This window comes from Micromys minutus, assembly GCF_963924665.1.
Source record: "Micromys minutus genome assembly, chromosome: 1".
Lineage (NCBI taxonomy): Eukaryota > Metazoa > Chordata > Mammalia > Rodentia > Muridae > Micromys > Micromys minutus.
This window is the reverse complement of record NC_137969.1, coordinates 176,359,987-176,379,538: the sequence shown is the minus strand read 5'-3', so window position 1 is coordinate 176,379,538 and position 19,552 is coordinate 176,359,987. Positions and strand designations below refer to the sequence as shown.

At 41.5% G+C, this 19,552-nt stretch overlaps 1 protein-coding gene across 3 annotated transcripts in view; it reads left to right on the top strand.

The window, feature by feature from the left end:
• The window catches only part of SNTG2 (syntrophin gamma 2), a gene marked incomplete at both ends in the record, with an annotated part of 203,545 nt that overhangs the window by 125,915 nt on the left and 58,078 nt on the right, over positions 1 to 19,552 (top strand). For all 3 annotated transcript variants that reach the window (XM_080910387.1, XM_080910389.1, XM_080910388.1), the window contains 3 exons: positions 5,304 to 5,433; positions 7,132 to 7,170; positions 13,848 to 13,967. In XM_080910387.1, coding sequence (XP_080766513.1) covers positions 5,304 to 5,433; positions 7,132 to 7,170; positions 13,848 to 13,967 — 289 coding nt within the window. The remainder of the gene's footprint in view (positions 1 to 5,303; positions 5,434 to 7,131; positions 7,171 to 13,847; positions 13,968 to 19,552) is intronic.

Below are 19,552 nucleotides of genomic sequence, written 5' to 3'. Positions count from 1 at the left end.
CCCGCAACCTCTCTGTCTGCCTCTCCCCCTGCATCAAATATCAGCATCTCCATGTAGAACCTTTCACTTCTATCTCTGGGGATTATTCATCTTGACTGTAAGGGATTAGTACCCTGTGTGCTGATGGATACCGAAGCCTCCACTCTCAGACACAAAGATCGCTTCTTAGCTGAGCAAGATAAACTCATCACAAGTCTTTCCATTTGGACGCTAAGTTGATGCTCTTTCTCTTTGTGTGTAGAGCTTTAATAGGCTCTCAAGATCTGAAATGAAAATAAATAGGAGGAGGTTTTAAAGTTGGAAGAATTGAATCATAATAGATGAAAGAAGCATACAGTGTGCATGACTTTCCCCAGAGCCTGCTCTTGGCTGCCCGCTGTGTGCACAGATCTTTCATCTCGGCCAGTGGCAGACGCATGTGACTTCTCTAGTCCTGACTCGCTCCTGCACACTAAGTCATTTTATCTTGACTCTCTGTCCTCAGTTTACCTGCTTCTTCATCTTTAAGAACTACAGGGTGGTTAAGAACGTTGCACAGAGATAAAGAAAAGGATCTAGTACCTAGTTCTTATCCAAGAAAATCAATGGCCAGGTCCAGAGCCTCGGTTGGGAGAGGAGATGGAGACAGTGCTAGAGGCAGTGATTCCCCAGCATGGGTTAATCTGGCTCAGTAGATCCCTTGGCAGCTGCTGTGACAGAGCAGCACAGGACAGGTGCCAGACAGCATCAGTGATCTGTCATTGTAGAGCGTGAAGTCCCAGATCAGGTATGAAGCCTTGTCCTCGTGACCCTGGGGACTTCCACCAGATTCTCACTTTGCTCTCATATATAGAAAGTGACAGTAGACCTCCTTCTGGAGTCCTAAAAACAACACTGATGTTGACAGTTCTTTGGCCTGTCACCCATGAAGACCAAGTCTTTCCCAGAGACCATTTACCCAGATTTCTTCTTTAGAGGGAACCGTCTTCTTTATGTGGAGCTAAAAGGAGACTTCTCAGTTGTGCTTACAAATGCCCTCTGCTTCCTGCTCAGTGTAGACATGATCCTAGGACAATGAAGAGTTTACCCAGCCAAGTAATTTTCTGGCATAGAGAGTTTTGTTCTTGTTGTTGCTTTGTTTATCTTTACTTAGATAAGACCCGGTTCAAAGCTCCTGCCAGTTTGCCCAGAGGGTAGTGTGACTCCCACACATTCTTCAGTCTGTGGTCCTGGCCCAAAAGGAAAAGGGAAAATGACAGCCACTAGCCACCATAGCCAATGTAGAATTACCAAAACCCAATCAGAAACCAGGTACAAATGAATACCAAGGTCGGGAAGGAATGAGCCATGTACTTCTGGAAACAGCAGGTGCCATGGTTTCAGAGCATGGGATCTTATAGTTTCTCCAGATCAGATGACTTGACTATCAGGTGCTAAAAGGGGGCTGAAGTCAGAAGCCCCTCCGCTCTCCTGGTGGTGACTATGGGTCCCTATCTTTGCTAGCCTGGCCTTATGAGTGCACTTGGGTAAGTGGTTAACATGTATAAGCTCATTTTCCAAATCTCAATAATAACACCCACAGGGTGAGGATAACACCAGCATGATGTTTGAAAACTGGAGCACAGTGTTTATTACAAAGGAGGGCTGGCTGCCAGCTGGTGCTCCTTATTGTTCATTTTAAATGCCATTGTTTGCTAGATGTGCAAAATATCTTTATTGCCCCTCCCATGTTGTTTAATCATTGACTCACAGACTCACAAAGAGATACAAAGAGAATTAACACACTTTCATTTGAAAGGCATAAGAATTCTTTGCACATTGTAGACATATTTGAAAATACACATCACACGGGCAGAAATTGCCAAGACCCATGTAACTCTAGCTACAGGTGATCCAACGCTGACTTCTAGCCTTTAAGGGTACTCATCCCCACACAGGCATGAGAACATGTACACACATGCACAACAGATAATCATTTTTAAAAGGCAGAAATAGGAGAGGGGCATACAATTTGTATTCTTTCCTTTTTATTTAACTACCTAGGCATACCCTCGAGACAGGGTTTCACATAACTAGAGCTGAGGCTGGCCCTGAACTGATCTTCCTGCCTCCACCCACTGGACCCAGTGAAATTCTTTACTCATTTTCTCACCTCTATAAAAATTAGTAGAATCCTAGCCAGAAAAATTACCCAGGGCTCCTGGAACAGAATTTAAGCACCATGTGGACTAAGAATTTATTTTCAATTTCCTTCTAGTATCCATATAAAACAGAAAAGGCACAAGTGACCAGAGGGTTTGTTTCTATGTTGAACAATGTGCATGGCGTGGATGAATCCTAGCTCTTCCCAGCTACATGAGCATCTGACCACTACAATTCCATGGTGTCTGAAGCTCTTTAATAAGCCAATATATTTATTGATGAAGTTTTCTCAGAAGACACTTTGGGTATCATTTAGTGTTTGGTCTTGAGATGAAAAAGAGACTTCTAGTGGAACGAGTTAAAAAATGTTTGTGAATTATGATGCAAATAAGGATGAAGGATTAATAATGCGGAATTTGGTCGGTAGATCAATTCATATCCCACCACCATCACTGAACTCTGATGTAGCATCGATATATTGCATTCAACTGGATTTGGGATAATCTAACAGGTTTTCATCTGCAGAAGAACATAATCAGATTATATGGTCACTAACATGGATATGGATGGTGCAGTGATATTGAGTTGTCAAGACCAGAGAAAGCTTCAGGAGCTGCTACTTGACATTCAACTGTTCCTTCAGCCTTACGTGGCTTTTGCATGGCCTTTTGGTGAGAGTAGACAGCAGTTAGGTGCTGACCATTCAGGTGGATGCCACAGCTCCTGTCCATGGAGAGGGATAGATATCTTGGGGATGGAAAGCCTTGCTGAAGTAGGCACAAGGCTTTCGGTCTCAGGATCTCTGGGTGCAGAAGGGACTGTAAATGGCATTCCAGCAGCTTTCAGATGAAAGCTCAAGTATGCTGTGGCAGATTTCCAGACATCATCTATATCCTTAATCAATACATTTTTCCAATGTATAAATAAAATTTTTATAATACTTTCATAAAACATAATCAAATCCTGTTAAAACTCTTTTGGTTCCATTAACTGAGATTCCACTCAAATCCAGACAAAAGACTGGACATTATTCCTTCATCATAGGTCTTCAAACATCATCCTGGGTGGATGATACCCTTCTCACTTACCTCTTTGTCTGAAGAATGAATAGAGTCAAGGTTCATTTTCCTCTATTCCATATTGAATTTATCACTTTCCCTGTAACTTCTTTCAGGCTCTTCATCATTTTACCAGGAAGTTTTAGAATATTGATTGGTCTGACATTTTGCTTACTTTAATATCTGCGTGTTTCGTAGTTGAGGAACTTTAGGCTTTTGTAAGCATCCCTTTGCAATGCTTCTTCATGTTTCTTGTGTGATAATTTGCACATCTGATGGTTTGTATATCTTTTCTATATTTGGGGGCAGTAGGAGTTTTCACATCTGGTGCACAGAGAATATCAGAACCCCAACATTCAGTCCTGTTGCAGAAATCCTTCTTTGGGGGCTGGCTTTTGGGGACACATGCCAGACTAGCATCTCCCACTTTGTCCAGGAGTCTTGCTGTTCTCTCTGCTGGTTGTCCACTTCTTCAGGTGCCTCGATGACTAAGTTGCTTCATGATGAGCTAACTCCTTCTCGAAGCCTGACCCTTCACAGTGGACAGCGTGCATGCTCTATTTCTAGACAAGACATGTCCCCAGTGCCCACACTTGATTGTTCCAGCAGCCACTCCCAGCTCTACTTGGGCAGCATCACAAGAAAACAGATGGCCCAAACTGTGTCCCTGATCTGGCCTTCCCCACATGCTGGGTTCGGTTACTCCAGCACAGCTGCTAAATCACACAGCTATACCTCTGTGCATTCAGCCAAAACTTGCATTCATTGTTGATTCCTCCGTGCCCTGTGATCTGAGTCTAATCTTTACACTAATTTCCCCTCCTGCCACCTACCCAGGATGGCTTCCCCAAGCGCTCTCCTTTCTCCAGCAGTTGACAGTTGCCTCTCTTACCCTATGCCGTCCCTTTGGCCTGTTTACAACACGTATTTATTTATTTATTTGTAAACTTAACCTCCATTTCTCATCATGCCATTTCTTTGCCTCTCAGTGACTTCCTAGTGCAGTTAGAATAAATTCCATGCCCTTGCGATGTCCAAAATAAACACACAGAAAGATTTTTAATGTGTCACATAGAGAAATAATTTGTCATGCAGAACACACAGGTCTAAAGCAGCTATACCTTGGAACCAAGGAACAAGGAACCTTGAAATGAAGGTGTTGGAGACAAATGGCTCTACCTGGGAGACACAGTTGAAAGAAGCAACTAGAAACTGCTATGAAGGCAATGGCGAAGATGCTTGGCCTGTTCCCTAAGATTCTGCCATCTGCCTGCACCTTCAGTTTAAACTCAGCTGCACCTTAGGCTCAGCCTCTGGCAAAGCTTTCAGAAATGCATTCATCACCCTTCATAGTCTACCAGGCTGTAAAATCAGCTGGAAATAATTAAATGCTTCATTCTCGTTCAAGAACTGCTTATTAAGGTTGGAACCGTCAGGGATCTCTGTTTTAAAAAGATTACTGATGCATGGGGATGGAAAGTCTCTGTAGCTCTCCTCCCCATGCCCTCCCCCTTGCTCAGCAGAACTCATAGCTGAAAGGTTATTACAACATGGTTGAGTGTGGACTGTAGATAAATATGACTGCAGTATGGGTTTTAAGGACTTCCCAGCAAGGACAATTACTGGGGGTTGGGTTACTCTTATGTCAGTCACCTCCCCATGTTCGTACTGAAGCAAGGCCCCGGGGCTTCTCTGAGCTCTGCTGCAGAGCCTAAGTGCACTGGGACATCCCATCCCCCATCAGCAATGAGTGTGTTGGTGATTAATGGTGTGTTCGGTTTCAGGTGGTAGGTGGGCTTCAAACTAGTTACAGGTAAGATGCCTATAAAATGGTAACTCAAAGATCTCAACCACAGCAAGCCTTCCTTCCCATCTGACCTGCTTTCCTTGTGCCTATTGAATTTGAAACAGCTCTTAGTGAGGGAGTTCCGTGTGGATCCTCACTTTAGGAAGCCTAGACTATTATACCCAATGACTAGAAGATTAAGACTGTCTGCTTTTTCCCAGGTGTGTCACAGCTGAGCCTAGCACCTGCCAGAAGCACCTGGCCCCTGCTGGACTCCTTCCCCACCAGGTGTCATTCTTCTGCTGACTGGCTCCCTGGTGTCTTCCCTCCTGATGCAGGTCCAGTGCATTGGAGGTGCTGGCTCTGGATGGAGCCAGCACAGGAGTTCTTCAGTTCTCCACTGCCCAGGACTGTGCTGACTGGTTGCGTGCAATCTCAACCAACATCAGTGACCTGACACTTCAACATGTGAGCATAAAGCCTGGGACTTACTCCCTCTCTTGTTTGCATTAGCTTAATGAAGAGAAGCTTCTAAGGATAATTAACCCACTACAAGGTTAGGTCTGCATACAGAACGTATGCATGTTTCAACAGATCAAGGATCCAACTCAAATAACTAAAACTTAGCCTATTAAGATGTGTTTAGATACAAATATTAGAAACTTCCAGACTAGATCCCTCCCTGTCTTTCTCTCCACCCCTTCTCTCCCATTCTTTCTCTTGCCACCCACATGCACAGGGCTATTTCTCTCCCTGTCCCCCTCTTGCTCTCTCTCTCCTTCCACCCCCACCATATATATATAATGTATGTATGTATGTATGTATGTATTTCAAACCATCTTAATACAATGTGGCATTTTTATTTGGATAAACTACTATCTGGGATTAAAAATATGATACACACACATCCTGGTTTTCCTCTGGCCTCCCCAAGTATGTGCACACATAAACATGAGCACAAACATTTACACACACACACACACACACACACACACACACATTTCTTTAAAAATAAAAATAAAAATGGCATACCTAACCAAAAACATATGCTGATCCAGAAAGAAACATTCTGTGCCTTGGGTGATATGTTCCAAGTCAGTAAGATCTGTAAGAGAAAGAATACGTGGAGATGTGCTGAGGAAGGTAACATCATCTCCTTAAGACTCTCCTAAGTACTGCAAGCTGTATCCATGTAGCTGTGGCAGAACTGGTCATTGCCAACAGCCTGGCCCAGTTCCCATCTCTGCTCCCTCTCAGTACCCATGCTGTATGTTTGCTCCACAGTCCTTTATCTGCTCCTGGCAGCTTGATGCAACCTGTGATACCCTGCATCACACAGCCTAGTGCCTGCTGTTCCCCCATTCCTCATCTCCTGCCTGGCCTGGCCATTGCTGTATAGAAGTTGACTGAATAATCGGAGATGTTTAGGGATAAGGTCATATGTGAGATTTCTACTCTGAAGGCACAACACAGTCCTACAGTATCACATTTAATATTGCATACATTAAATCTCTATGATACTAGATGGATAATTTTTTAAATTAAATAACTAAAATAAGCAAACAGAAAGGAGATGGGTGGCACTGGATTAACATTTGAAGTAGTAATAATTGGGTGACTATCACAGGTGACCTTTGGGCAGCGTGGCAGGGCAGACATGTAGGCTCACAGCCATGGATGAATCTTCCTCTGAACTTCTATTCCTTCACTGATAAAATGGTTGAAAGTAACATCTACCTGTCTACATGGTTTGGAGAGATAAGGAAAGAATGGACTCTTTACTCTGGGCACTGGGCATTGTAATGTGACACAGAGTAGAGCGAAGGCCATCTTCCTTTTTTGGGGCAGAGGGTACATAGTAGAGGTCAAGCATCTGTCATACTGCGTCATTCAGCAGCTGCCGTCACTTCACTTCGAGGGATGACATTTGCAAATGATGGCGCTAGTGTGCCCATGTGCCTCGTTTTGTTTCCTTGTTTGCCTGCTTTGAGAATTGCTGTTATAAATTTGTATTTGCTCTGATTTGAAGATAAGCACAGCCTAGAGGAAACTCATCTCCAAGGAACGTTCCTGGGCTGATTAATTTCAGCTGCCATTTAGACAAGCTGAGCCATGAAGGCACTAACATGAGTGGCACACTGACCCCTTGCTGTCTTCCTTCTACAGATGAAAATGGCAAATAAATGCTGTTCTCCCTGTGACCAGGTAGGTAGTATGCCTTCAGCCCAGTAGGATAACGAACCCCCAAAGTGGCTGCTTCCTTTTTGTGGAATTTAGATAGGAAAATGCTAGTGAGAATCATACTGAATTCGGTAGACTCTGCCACGTGTGTGAACCCAAAGCTCTTTATTTATTCAGGAACACACTGGGGGACTGTTCTGATTGCCTGTGTTTACAGAGATAAATGCTGCCCCTGGGCTGTAGTCAGTAGAAAATGTGATCTGAACAGGATTTAGAGAGGACCGTGTGAGAGCCCAAAGTGGATTCAGGGTGGAGAAAGGCCTGTGTGACTTGGGATCATTGTGTTGTATGATGTTGTTGACTCAATGAGAGTTTATTCTGGAACCAAATTTCAATAACCATGGCCGACAGGCACATGTGGAGGTTCCCCCTCCCCCCAAACACTATATTCCAGTTTGGTAACATTTTTATGGTAACAGAACAGAAAAAAAAAATCCTAAGTCAAACTACTTTTAGAATACAATTGATATGAACATCAAATTGGTTGTTTAAAGCAAAATAGGAAAACATGGTAGGTTTTCTATGTTGTCTGGTGGCACTCTTAGCTGCAGAGCTGGTGGTAGCTAGTTGTCTGTTAATACATTCTGAAAGGCTTTTCATAATTGTCCCAAGAATTGTACGTCAGACTTGGAGGGAGCTACAAATCTTCCTAAAGATAAAGATAAATTAAGATAATTTGTCTCTGAATATGAAACACCTCTACTCTTTATGACAAAATTATCCTTGTAGACTCTCATCAACACAGGTGGAATTTAGTTTATAACATTCTTATCTATAGTTGCTTGGGCTCCCAGGAGCTACTGATTTGGCAGATGTTAATGTCTGTTCCTACAATCCTGTCACCCGACTCCCTCAGGGTAATGTTCTCACAGGATGTATTACCCAGGGCAAGGCTCACCCTTAACAGGCTCCTCTTCAGCATCAGCTCTTCATGAGTACTCCTGGCACCCCTCCCCCATGGTTAGTCACATATTAGGCTGAGCACATGTAAGGAAACTTGTTTATAGTCCATTGGTTGCCAGATCACATCTTTCATAGTTTTAAGGAAACCTGAGTTATAACCCCAAGAAAACTAATGGAAATGTATTTCCATTACTGAAACTGGTGCTTATGAATGATCTTTAAACAGTGGTTGGCATCAGAATCTAAAGTCAAGACAATGACATTCAGGAGAACATTGCTCTGCCGATTCAGTGTTGACTGTGAAAGACAATAAATTCAGCCTACACTTTAATCGGGCCTGTGAGTCAGCATTTCTACACTGACAATAATAACTCTTCTAAATATAACTTATTACTTTCAATATTTTATAAATTAATCATGAGCTATTTTCTTCTCATAGCTTAAAGAGGGGCTAGTTTGATTAGTACTTCCATAAATGTCTTTAAGCAAGAATAGCATTCATTCTATATCTCCCTATGATAAAATATTACATTTCTACTAAAGTTTTCAACTTGAGAATAAATTTCATAAAATTTTCCCCACTAAGACACCTCCACTTGGTTCACACGTGAACATTTTCTCAATTTATCTGTTGCTGGTGAGATATTGACCTGACTTTGTGTTGGTTTTTTTCCCCACATATGATTTACTGTTTTTGAAATTGAATTCTATTAACCCCTCAGAACTCTGAAGCATCTCTAAAATGCCATGATTAGGGAGTCTGTCCCTTCAAAGATGGCCAGAGTGACATGGTTCTTGTCCTCAGCTCCTCCAGCCAATCCAGTGAGGACCACAGGACTCTGCTGCCTTTTGAGATATCTGTGACCAGAGGAGAGATCACCATGCATGATAAAGATAAAGATCAGGTCTCCTAGAGGAGAGATGGTAGTGAGTTACAGTGTGCCCATGGAAAGTGATATCTCCAGGACATGGATCTGGATTGCTTAAGAGAATGGTGGAGTTTGCAGGTGGACACAAACAACTCTCCTGCAGGGAAGGAGCATTGTTCTGTAAGCAGGATGTGTTTCCTTTACTTTGGAATTCACCTCTTCCTGTCACTGAATATCAGGAGCCTACAGTGAAATGACAACTCTTGGTATGGCCGAACCTTTGAGGAGCCCATAGGTCCTACACCAATCACTTTTCACATCAAGAGACACCACCTTCATCTGATGAATTCCAGTACACGTCACACCTCACTGGCATTGCCATGTTTGATGAAAGCCTGGAATCTAACTCCAGCTGTGTCCTTTTCTGGCAGAAACACTGGCATCTGAGCTTCTATTTCTTCTTCTGCACAGCGAACCAAAGTCATGTAATTTAAATCTGAAGCTTTACTTTCTGGGATTTTATTTATTCATATATTTATTTCTGAACTCAAAATTTACATATCACTTTGAACTTACCCAGAGGCTTCATTAGTGTTTTAATATTAGACATGGAAGGAGCATCATGCTGTGTTGGTGGCCTTCACACCAGCCTGGCCATCCTGAATGTCTGGGTACGCTCTAGAGAAGGGGATACACAGTTGCTCCAAACTCTGCACACTCGATTTTGTGTCTTAGAATTTGATATTGAGCACTTCAAAAATGAAAAGCAATATTTTTCCACTTTAAGCAACCATTGATCAATTGATGTATAATAAATAATAATTAAATAGGTATAAAAAAAGGCACATGTCTTAAGGTCATCATCGATATGATAAAATATGAGACTAAGAGAAACTTGAGGAGGAAGGGAAATTACTTTTCTTATACTTCCATATTAATATTCATCATCAAAGGAAGTCAAGACAGGAGCTCAAACAGAGCAGGAATCAGGCAGCAAGAACAGATGAAGGGTGTTGCTTACTCGGCTTGTTCCTGTGGCTTGCTCAGCCTGCTTTATTATAAAACCCAGAACCAGCATCCTAGGGATGACACCACCCACAGTGGGCTGGGCCCTGTCCAACCAATCACTAATTTAAAAAATGTCCTATAAGCTTGCCTGCATGTAGGTTTAGTTTTTGGTTTTGGTTTTTGTTTTTAATTTAGGTTTCCTCCTCTCAGATGACTTTAGCTTGTGTCAGGCTGACACAAAACAATCCAGAACAGGATCTAACAACTGATAACTTTGAAATAAAGAGAAAAAGTCTAGAAACTAGTACAATAAGCACGGGGCATAGATTCTTACATCTGGCATTTAAACTTAGAAATTGTTGCTCAAACTGGAGCACTTTTGTCTTAAAGAAAGACCAAGTTGGGCCGAGGGGGGTGGTTCAGTTTGTAAAGTACTTTATTTGCAGGCATAAAGACATGAGTGTGATTCCCAAAACCCCCATTTTAAAAAGCCAAGCATAGTGGTATATGTTTATAACTCTAGCATTAAGGAAGCAGAGACAGGAAGAGCCCTATGGCTAACTAGCCAGCTAGCCTAGTCTTGGTGAATTCTAGGCATGTGAGAAACCCTTTTTAAAGAAAGAACAAAAAAGGTAGACAGCCATAAGGAACTATACCTATTGTAGTCACACACACACACACACACACACACACACACACACACACACACACACACCCTGAAAGAGAGAGAGAGAGAGAGAGAAAGAGAGAGAGAGAGAGAGAGAGAGAGATAACATAAAACTAATGACAATCAGCTCAAACTAAGTACACTCTGAGGATTTGTTCACCCTAGTAAAACTGTAAACAGCTTTATTTATTTCCAAAGTAAATTTCTTCTAAAATTTCTAACTTGAATTTCAGTGGATGGAGATGATGCCTTGATTAACACTCCAAGGAGAATGTTAGTAGCACAGGAAAGTGTATTCCATACTGAATCAAAAACAGGTGTGTAGTCACAATCTGTCATAGGCTTAGCCACTTATTTACACTGGCCCAGCAAGAAACAGGACTTTTCCACAGAAAGGATACCAAAAGAGATAATAAAATTGTACTTCTCTGTGGAGGTGTAAAGCCCTGGGTCTCCAGTTAATTATATTACCTAATATCATCAGGGAAGCATTCATGAAGTATGATATACACTTCTTACAACATGCAGCAAGTCATTAAAAAATTCATAATGTAAAAGATAAGCTTAGCTTCCTGTAGATTATTTACGAACTGGCTATACATACATTAAGAAGAGTCACAAGGTAGCCAATGTCCCGAACACCAGCAAAGCTATAACTTACTTAGGTGCTATCTAGGCTATATTAAATTACACTTGGGATTTAATTAAGTTCACATCCAGTTAATTGGTGATTCACATTCTTACTAACCAGAGCTGTCATGTTGGCTAGGGCAGCCGCTTCTTGGCCAGTCCTCAGTATGGTATGTATTCCTTTGAATTATGTGAGTGCGTGGCATTGGCGGTGTGGAGTCACCCAGACACTGAAGTGAAGGGCAGAGCAGACAGAGAGGGCCAAATGCTGGTTGCAGCACTTCCAGAGGTGGCACCAGATTCCCAGCTAATACCTGTAGCTCCGACTACCCATGGTGGCCCTCAAATGAACAAGAATCCAAGTCTGAGTTCTGCTGCTGTGAGAAGGAAGAGATCATAGCTACTCTATTTCTACTGGGAATCCAGACTTGCCCCCTTGACTTTACCTTCCAGCTGCCTATTGTACCTGCTCATGCACTCAGATTTATCCACACTCACTCATCCACCTATGAATGTCACCATCCTCTCTGCTGTGCCCACATGTCACAGCTCATTACAAAGCCTATGAAGAGGAAGACAGAAGACCCTGCTGCTGTCATGTTTCTATCTGGAATGTTGCCAAATCCAAAAGACCTTCAAGAACTTAAATTCCAGCAGTTTTTTCACAGCGCTCACACTGTTTCATTTCTGTCTGCAGTCACTGTGCCTGGGGCATTTTTAAAGACACACTATTAAATTATCATGGTTATCAAGCAATATTGCGCATTCTAGCCTCTTTTACAATAAAAGCCAAACTATGTTAAAGGCATCCCAAGCCACACATGAAAGTTTTGATAATATTATCGTCAGTTTATCATATCACATGAATATGACTCACCTTTATGGAACACATGTAAGACAAAGATAAAGCTAAGGAGATAGCTCAGTAGGTGAGGTACTTGCCTCATTCATGTAGATGGTAAGAAATAACCTTGATGTGGTGATACATGCTAATAACCCAGAGACAGGTAGAATCCTAGAGCTGTAGGCATGTCAACCTGCCAGACTTGACAAGTTTTAAGCCAGTGTGAGAGTCTGTCTCAGAAAAACAAGGAAGACAGTACCTGGGAAATGACAGTGAAGATAGTCTTCCAGATTTTACATGAATGTTTAAACATGCACCACACATCCCTGAATAGCCATACATATTGCTTCTATACATACATGCAAATTCTAATAAATGACAAATTTAGAAATTTGAGGGACAGTCATCTATATTCTGTACACATTTGAGCAGTGTTTATGTTCAGCCATGATGGCTACTTTCCACAGAGTCTGTCTTGTTTGAATTTTAGTTGTCAGCTGACATCTTGACCCTAAGGATAGGTCTATGGTGTGTGAAAATGAATACTGCCAGGAGTTACTGGGTAGCCGTTGATACAGGGATGCTCTACTTCGGGCATTGTGAATTACTAGTGAGCTTTCTGTTTCGGTCCATAATCTCTGGCTAGACTCAAGGTCTTGAGTCCTGAAGGATGCTGGGTAATGTTGGTTGAAATAGTGCATATGATATATCATTTAAAGTGCTAAAAACAGGTATGGTAGAACACATCTTTAATCATAGCACTAGGGATTTTAATTATAGCACTAATCAAAGCAGGCAGATATCTATGAGGTTGAGTCTAGCATGGTCTACATAGCTTTCTGGGACAGCCAGGGGACTACATATAGATACTACCTAAAAAGTAGAGGGAGAAGCAGGGGTAGGAGTTGGGAACTCTGTCTGTCTTATTTTAAGTTTTTCTTGAATAAGAATTTTTTTTTTTTTTTTAGTGAATTGATTTTTCTTGAAAAGGCAAAATGGGGAAATGGGAAAATTAAACTGAAGTTACTTATGCCACTTAATAAAAAAGTATGTGCCATGTATAAATGTAGGTGATATGGGGACTGTTCTTTAACAAATTTTACAAATTCTCAAATTTTATAGTTTCCATGATGCACCTAAACCACACTCTGGTTTTGTAGTTTACATTTCATGGAACAGGAATATCTGAGTTGAAAGCTTTGCATTATTTTCACTGTTAGGGAGTCAAACTCTAAAGAAAGCCTTAGTCGGTTTTCTTCACATTGTATGATGCCTTATATTTACTGTAAACACTGAAAATAGAATGACCTGTTTTTGAATCTGCACAAGAGAATGAGAAAACAAAGCTCCAGTAGAGTGTAAGTCGACACTGCTTTTTTGTCCACTTTGTTGTGATCCATTGCCTTTAAAAGCTGAGCCATCTCTCCAGCCTTGTACCACATTTTTTTAAGAAGTACAAGAAACCCTCAACTCAGCTACTTCGTGGAGCCTTACTCCACAAGGATCTGAGGATTCACCACAAAGGGTTGTATACTTCTATCCTCTACTTGAGTTTGAGTTAGAACTCAAAGATTCATAGAGGCTTCTTTGGCTTCCTATCTTTTCTGGGCATGTTTTGTTGAAGTCATGGAACGTAGTGTGTTGAGTGTGGTTAGTATTCTGCTCTTAAGACACTTTCATTAAGGCTTGGCTTTTAATTTTCCAAGGTTTCCCTCTGCAGGTGGTGCACATGGGATGGGTAAATGAGAGGCTCCAAGGAGCTGACAACAACTCTCAGAACTTCAGATCCAAGTTCTTGGCCCTGAGGGGTTCATCATTCTACATTTTCAGTGCTCCTCCGGTAAGGAAGCCTTTGCATCTGGTGGGTGAAGGGGTCTGTTGCTAGAGTTATTCATATGAGCCAAGCAGCAGATAGGTTAGCCCGGGAGGAGGGCAGAGATAGATGGGTATTCATGCCTTCCTCCAGAACTCAGTGGTTAGAATGGGTCCTGTTTATGGATTAACCACAAGTGACTTACTTCAAACTCATAAAGAAAATCCATTTCTGTCTTTCAGTTCAAACAGCTGTAGCATTTCTCTGCTTCAAATATCAGCTGGTGTGGGGGTGGGATGTAGACAGTTATCTGACTGAATAATCCAAAATGCAATCAAAACAACACACAGCCCCTCTCTTTAGATATTTCTAATGAAATGTCTAAATAATGAAATTTCCAAAGCCACTCTTTCTCACACAATTTTCAGATTTGATTAAAGCTAACAGCCTGCTCTAGTGGGATTCATTACACAAATGTAAGAATTCATAATGATGTTCTATAGTTCTATTTTCTAATTCCTACCCACACTGTTCACAGATTGGCCAAATGGGTTGTGAGCGCTCATCCCAGACACTCATTATTTTTTATTGTTTTGTTTGTGTTGTTTGTTTGTTTGTTTGTTTTTATATCTTTTGGGAATCTGACCCACCAGAACTGCAAGCAACTAATGAAACTTAGTTTGGTGTCTCTGAAAAATCAGACTTTACACAGATAGAGACATGAATTTTTACCATTAAAGTGAGATTAAAGTAACACAAATGTTTGGCACAATTTTGTATTTTCTGAAGCTGCACCTTCCCCAGCTTCCCTCAGCTTGTATATCCTGTATAAAATGAAAGGCCAGGGGTGGGAAAATGGGTTCACTAAGAACTACTGCTTCTCTGGTTTTCCCTCTAATGTGTTTTTTTCTTCCCTGGGATTGGATTAGGACAACAGTGTATCTAAATAAAAGTTTGTTTTTTTTTTAATTTAAAAAAATCTTACGTTGTAAATGTTCTCGAATTACAATCACCTATGTTTCCATAGCACTGATTAAATTTCCCGGAAAATAATCTAATTAATTTTCCTTATGGTTACTAAATTTATATGGTTTTGTCTAACAAAGTAGATATTTTTGCATAAGAGTATATACTCAGATATAATACCTGGATAATCATATCAGCAGCATTCGGATAGTTTTAATACTGGGGACCACATGAGCATGTTGTTCATCTGTCTGGATCTTTTATTATGATTGCTAAAGTGCTATGTGCTTCCCCTAGGCCTAGTCCTAAGGAGTTTCCTTCTTCTCTATGGTAATTATGTGAAAGAATCAAAATGGTCAAAGCAAACAGTGTGATGCGTGAATGAATATTCAACTCAGAGTCAGACCAACTTAGAGGGTTTCCTTTGAACAGGCCCTATGCCTTTGTATAATTTTCAATTCTCTGGTAATGTAGCTGTCATTGTTATCCCTTTGAAATGATAATAAAGTCACTGCTTGTTAGGAGGTGAAGTGACTTACATAGACACTCTCTGATTGCTGAATGGTCACTGGCTGGCTAATCCCTTCTGTTGGAAGATAGTGAAACTCTACAGCTGTGCTCAGTGAATTGGAAATGTCAGAAAACTCCCTAAATGAGATATAAAGGGAAAGATCAACCATTTAGATATTTTTAGGTGGGGGGAATCTAGCCAGTCTCAAAAGCATTTTGTTAAGCCCTCAAATCAACATGGAGCAACTTCCAAGAGGAGAGAGAAGATGTACTATTGGAAAGTGTTCCTAAATGTTAGATTCTGTGAGAGAAGGAAAGAGGACGTATGGAAGGAAGCCTATCCAAGTACTTAGCCAAGTCAACTGGCCCCATAGGACAAGACCTCTATATAGCAAGGGCATCTAGGACAAGGGTCTTCATAGTATCGAACAGTGTGGTGACATCTACAATGCCCAGCAACACCACTGGAAGTAAACATAACAGCTGTTTCTAATTAAGGACAACAAAGGAAAGGGTTATAATTAGTTTCTGAGTAATTTGAAAGCCTTGATTATGTATTGTACACCATCAGCAAGAAGAAATAAAGACAAAAATACAAAACACAACAGCTTAGAAGCCAGACCATGAAAGCAGGGTTTTCGTATTCATTTGTTTTTATACTGTAGACTTGGCTCAGTGCCTATACATTTCTAGAGATAAACAGGTGAGGTTCACTCACTCCAAGTGTGCTCTTAGAGGGACAGCCTTTTATTAAACAAAAATGGAAAAAGCCGAAAGCTGCCTAGACAACATGTTAAATAGAAAGATAAAAATTTACCTTTCATAATAGAATAGCATTGGACAAAATGAAATGTGTTAAACAATTCATCCTTTGTCCACAATAACCAAAGCATATTTTAACATTGAGATAGGGCAGATTGTATGGGACAATGAGGAGGAATTATTCTGTGTCTCAGTGGAATTGGCTGCAAGCTAATAACTCGAAGATACAGGTTTTCTTCATAATTGTTCCGCTCACCAACCAGGGGACATGAAGCAACTTATTTATTTTCCTTATCCCAGATTTTCTCCCGTTGTATGTCAGAGATAACTAATCTCGACTGGAACATCTCACTGGACCAAGGTGACCATGGGATGGCTCTCTTACATAAGTGAATTTTAAGGCTCTGAAGCACATAAAATTTAAGAGATAAGAGTCATGCTTTTAATATCAAACAGCTTTTTGTTGTCATAGCAATGCATATTGTGATAAGTGAATTTATATCTAAATATTTGTATGTATTTCCTGAGTCTGGGATTTGTATCTCGGCATTGCTAGTAATTTTCAATAACAGTTTTCAGTTTGCCCAAATCTTAAACATTAAGTTTTAATAAATATATTATTAGCTATTTAATCTTGCATGAAGATTGAAGTTCATGGATCAGAGACAAGCAATAAACAACTTGCAGAGCATCCAGTATCAGGATGCTCTGACACACATCTTGCTGGGTAGGCCCAGCAGTGGTCATGGTCCCCATATGCAGAGCCTGGAGCTCCAGATGAGAGCTTCCAAGTTAGTACTCTTTGTAGACCATATGCAGCAAATAGGGCACACACCCATCTCTCCACAGGATGGATTGCATCTGAGTAAAGTCGATGTGTTCTCTACCTCTCTAGAGGAAGGAGATGGAGTTTCCTATGCCAAGAGGTTGAAACTACGCGGGTGACTCTGCACGTATCCCCCAAATGCTTGTCACTTGCTTCCCCGAAGTAGTTACAGCACAACCAGCCCTCATCCCAACAGCCAGTTATAAGCATTTGGGAAAGTTTGACATGACAGAAAAGTCAAAATATTCACTAAGCTGTAGTTCTCACATGTCTTGTCAGAATTTTGAAGTAGAATCTAGAAGGACCTAAAGATTCTTGGTACAGAAAATTTAGGAAGAGCTTAAAAGAAATGTCCTTCATTCTGACTTCCGCCAGGGGAGTGGGAGGAGGGGAGGCATGGGGGCCAGCATCCTTGACCATGAGGTATCCTGCTGAGGAAGAAGCAAGGTCCAGCATGAAATGAGTCCCACCATACCTAAGCCCCACTGTTAACTCTGCTCAACTTCACTGATAGAATATTTATTTCTGACTTGCAAAGGAAAATCTCAAAGGTGATGCTTCATCTCTTCGTGTTTTCAAACACCATCAAAATGTGTTAAAAAAATCAAGGTTGTGAAATCATTTTGACAGCATCACATAGCATTAGTGTATAAATTATGTGGTGAAGGCCCTTGTGCCTGCAGGAAGTATTAGCAGTAATTTTACAAGTGTCAATTAGGCAGATTCATTCTATCATTTGGAGAAGTTTAGCTGAAAAGAATGGACTTAAGTTGCAGATCAGGATGGCTCCCAAGGGGAACTGCTAAGTCATCCCAATGTATCCCACAGTAACCCTAAAAGGTACCAATATTGTCTAGCTTATCTCTAAAATGGCGGCTCTTCCCAAAGCCACGTATGGCCAGGAAGTGCAGAAAGTCATCAATGCCATTGTTCAGAGAAGCAAGAAGGACATGTGGTCTCTCCTCACACGAATGTCTGCTTGTTGCCCTCTGTGCAATATACCTTTGAGGAGGTTTCAGATCCGTGGGCTTAGTCTCTGCTTGCCTTGATATGGCACCACCAGGCAGTTACTGACAGGGCCAGGGACAGACCTGAATCAGGCAGGATGATAGCTCAGCACAGAACTGAGCATCCCTTCTCTGCTTGCGGCCTCATCCCTTCTGTGAGAGAAACACTGAAAACATCATAGTGGAAAACAAGTTGTGCTTACCACACGATTGACGCCTCCCCTTGAGGAGGTGATATCACAGAGAACTCGGTTTGCAAATTCAGCAATTCTTTTGTAAGGAGAGCAATAATTACATGTATGCCTGCAGTGTGAATTCAGTGTTTTTAATCCCAAACCCCTCCTTTCTCCTCCCTTCCATCTTCCTCTTTCCCTCACAGAGCTTAGGGCCCTCTGTGTTTCTTCACAAATCTGCCAGACCAGGAGAACAGGGTGGTCCCGCAGCACATTGGTGGGCACTCAGATGAGACTCAGTTGTTCACAGTGTCAGGAGAAGCTGAGGTGGCCACCTCCCCTGTCCCACTAGAGGTTTTCCGGATTTGCCAGTGTCACTTGACTTAGAAATGAAAACTGAGGTCATTGTGCTTTATCTGAAACACCAGCAAGGCCTAGGACCTCTGTCCTGGCAAACTTGGCAGGCACAGTAGCTGTTCCAAGGCTTGAACCCTGAGCACTAAGACAGGAAACTTCAGAGCTCCACACACCTTCACTTTTGTCGTAACACTGTTAAGCACTCAGACCTGAGATTCTGAACTCTGCATCTATATTCTGGTAACGAATATGTAAATATATGTCACATGGCTATTCAAGTCAACTGTTTCCTGCTTTCGCTATGTAGATAATCAGGGTAGATACCTGAGGGAGTGCTTTGTTTATAATTCATAGTTGGGATGTAGAATTATATATAACTAATAAAAAGTGAACAGAAACCTGTGGAATATAACAACTATTTTTGCTGATAATTTTCTGTAAATAGAAACAAAAATGTCTCCTGTTTGCCTTTCTACTGGATAAGACATATTTACACCCCAGCCATGTGGGGAAATGCTGCTGTGCAGGCTAGAACCAGGCTGGCTGAGGACTATCAAATCTGACTCTACTTACTCAGCCCCAAGGTGGGACTTTGCTCAGCACGTGTGTTTCTCTCTGAGCAAGTTGTCTATGTGCTCTCCCCGGCCTGCTGAGTGGTAAGCCACGGTACTCTAGGTGAGCAAACCCTGGCAGGGATGCAGAGTTAGGTGAATGAAGGATGAGCACTTGGGTACACAGCTGCGCGGGTGCAGTTACTAAGTCTTTTCTATGAATATGAGGGAAGACATCAGGTCTGTCTCTGAGAAGTCTCCAGGAATACATGGAGTTTAGGTAGTCTGGGGAAAGGAGCAAAGAGAAAAGCTGCTTTTTAACCAGTCTAATTTTACAGAGTATAGACTTACAGATAAATACAAGATAGAGGGCAGCCATATCCTTCCTTATTCCCCCCCCCCCATTCAGGTCACTTTGCATCTTTGTGTTGCGTTATTATAACAAAGGAACCACTGTCCA